Source organism: Morone saxatilis, unplaced genomic scaffold (genome assembly GCF_004916995.1).
Source record: "Morone saxatilis isolate NCDOM2014 unplaced genomic scaffold, NCSU_SB_2.0 Contig12, whole genome shotgun sequence".
NCBI lineage: Eukaryota > Metazoa > Chordata > Actinopteri > Moronidae > Morone > Morone saxatilis.
This window is the reverse complement of record NW_023339674.1, coordinates 28,028,053-28,030,761: the sequence shown is the minus strand read 5'-3', so window position 1 is coordinate 28,030,761 and position 2,709 is coordinate 28,028,053. Positions and strand designations below refer to the sequence as shown.

The following is a 2,709-nucleotide window of genomic DNA, read 5'->3' as shown; positions in this document are numbered from 1 at the left end:
GAGGGCCCCCAGAGTGCCACCAGCCATGGACTGGGACAATCCTGCAATGTGGTCGGCTGGTGAGGGACCAATATGTGTTAAATTATTTTAGTTAATATGCATGCTTTAAATGTAAGTTAAATATGTCCTGCAGTGGCAGAGGAATTTGTTTTTATTTTTTATTTTTTTGTAATTTAAATTGATTTGGCCTCTTATTATGATTGTGCTGTATACTGTGTATACAAGCTTGCAGGGAGGCTACTGCATCCATTCATTTGTCTGTTCATTTGATGTGTATGGATTTGTCCTGCATTTATTTCAGTTTCAGACATACGGGGTGTATTTTATACAGACCTTTAAATGTGTATTTATCCTTGTGTTGTATAATATGCTTTGATTCTGTGCTTTCCATCTTGTAGAGTCACTGACTTCAGTTTGGAAAGGAGCTGATGGTTTACCTCTTTTGCTTTATCCTTATTCAATAAAGGAACATAATGTTACACTTTGATGTGTATTTATATTTATATGGGATGTGTATTTTATACGACGGAGTATTAGGGCCACACTGAGGAAGAAAGGGGGGGGAAAAGTCATAAGACTGGACTGAGTTCTAGACTAGTTCATTCTGCGGAAAAGATGCATTTTCTTGCATATTCTTTTTGAAGTCCTGATACTTATGACAATGTGATGCTGACGTGCCAAAAGATTAAGAATCTCCTTGTTTGTGAAACCTAAACTGAAGTACAATTCCACAAAATGCTCCACAGCCCTCATTTTAACAACTCTTCTCTAAAACAACGGGTTACAATATTATGACTTTATTCTCGTAAATTTATGACTTTATTCTCGAAGTCTGAATTTTTATTTTTTCTCTGTGGCCCTAATATTTCGTCATTTTATATATAGCCTTATAGTCTATGGGAAACTGTAAATTATCTAATGATAGCAACATCATCTAAAATCATAATTTATCCAAAATGATTGCAATTAATGGTCACAAACGTTTAAATAATGACAGTGGGTCTATATGTGATAACAATGTGTAGTGGGCAGTGGAATAACTATTGGTTTCCTTTTGTGGTGACTGCTGACTGAGATAAGGGATGAGATTAAATAGATCCTGGAACTTAGCCTGTTCCAGACCAGGCTAGCTCCACAGAATAAATCTCCATGGTAACTTATACCATAACATATCCTACTGCCCCCTATGCCGCTTTTGTGCAACCAGATCACGGATAAATTCAGCCAGGATAACCAACATATCCCGGCTTAATCCCTTATCTTGGTTTTGTGCAACGGGCCCCAGGTCTAGACCATACGTAATAATAAACAATAGTTGCAGTATGGGCTGAAGTTAGATGTTATCCGTGTTGGATGATTCATAGCACAATGCTTCACCTCCATTATATTGGGGTGTTAGCAGAGGTCTGGGGATCTGAAAACATTTGGAAATGTAATTGAAACTATCTGCATACTGTAGATAATACAAAGTTTAAACAGGCACTTCAAGATGTTTTTGACCACCTATGTGGCCTTTATTACATCCATTGGCCAATAGGTCCTCATATCAAAGTTCAGCATGTCTGTCTGCCCACACTGAAGGTAAAATGATAATACAGGCAGACTGTAATGCTCAGTCCCGTTAAGAGTTGCTGAATTCGCTGTTTAAACACATTAAGTTATCTGTGTCATTTATAGTTTGTATTTTTGCTTTCCCCTACGTCCATGTCTTCATGTTCTTGAAAGTATAGTCTACCTTGTATGTGCCATAAAGCCTGTTGTTGTAAAAAAAAAAAAAAAACAGTTGTCCAAACAGCCTATGAGCATAGAAGTTAAAGAAGGTTCAGACCTGTAGTGAGACTGTCCAACATGTTGATTCCAATCTTCCAGAATGTCTAGACTTCTTATAGGCTTCCAGCGTTCTCCTATTTATGAGCTTCTCTGACTCTGTAAGAGCATTAGCCGATCCGTGTGAGTCAGCCTGAAGCTTAATTATTAATCAGTTTGTTACTGTTAAACTTCACTGGTTAGCTATAATCTCTTGGCAAGGATTGGCATAAATGGTGTTTTTTAAAAAGGGGTGTAGTTGGAATCCATATTTAATGCTAGTAATATGTCACTGCTACTTAGACTTGTATAGCTAAGTTTAAGTTTAGTTTGGTATGTGATTCAAAGTGTGTAAATCTCACATCAAGCCCGCGGTTTATGACAACAGGTCTGTGAGGTCCTCAATACACAGGGTGTATACAGGCGGCTAAACACCCTTCCATAATCATGACTCTGAAGACCATTATGTTGTTTCCAACAAGTTTATTGAAACAAAGTACGGGTGAAACTGTAAATAAATAAATAAATTAAAGTTCTGCATCCAAAAGAGAAGGACAGAGACAGAGACGCACAGCAACAACTAAACTAAAAGGCCACAGGTCGGTTTTGAACCCTGGACTCAGCCTCGGTACATGGATCGCCAGCTCTACCCACTGAGCTAACCGGGCGCCTACTCAAAGCACATTTAGACTACGTACCCTTTGACACGCATTCACTCAGTAATGGCAAAACGTATCCAACAGAAACTAGCGCAGTCATACACATTTACACACAGATGCATAGCATTGGGAGCAATTCAGGGTTCAGTATTTTTCTCAAGGATACTTTGACATGTGGCAAGATACTGAACCCAGATTTGCTCCCGATGCTGTGAATGACTATGAATGCGTTAGTTTCTGTTTG

At 38.4% G+C, this 2,709-nt stretch overlaps 1 protein-coding gene across 1 annotated transcript in view; it reads right to left on the bottom strand.

The window, feature by feature from the left end:
• Positions 1–1,947, bottom strand: part of LOC118321580 (sodium/glucose cotransporter 4-like) — a gene marked incomplete at its 3' end in the record, with an annotated part of 9,696 nt that extends 7,749 nt beyond the window's left edge. Inside the window, 1 exon segment of the mRNA XM_035652949.1 lies at positions 1,829–1,947. Coding sequence (XP_035508842.1) covers positions 1,829–1,850 — 22 coding nt within the window.
• Positions 1,948–2,709: the final 762 nt, after the last annotated feature.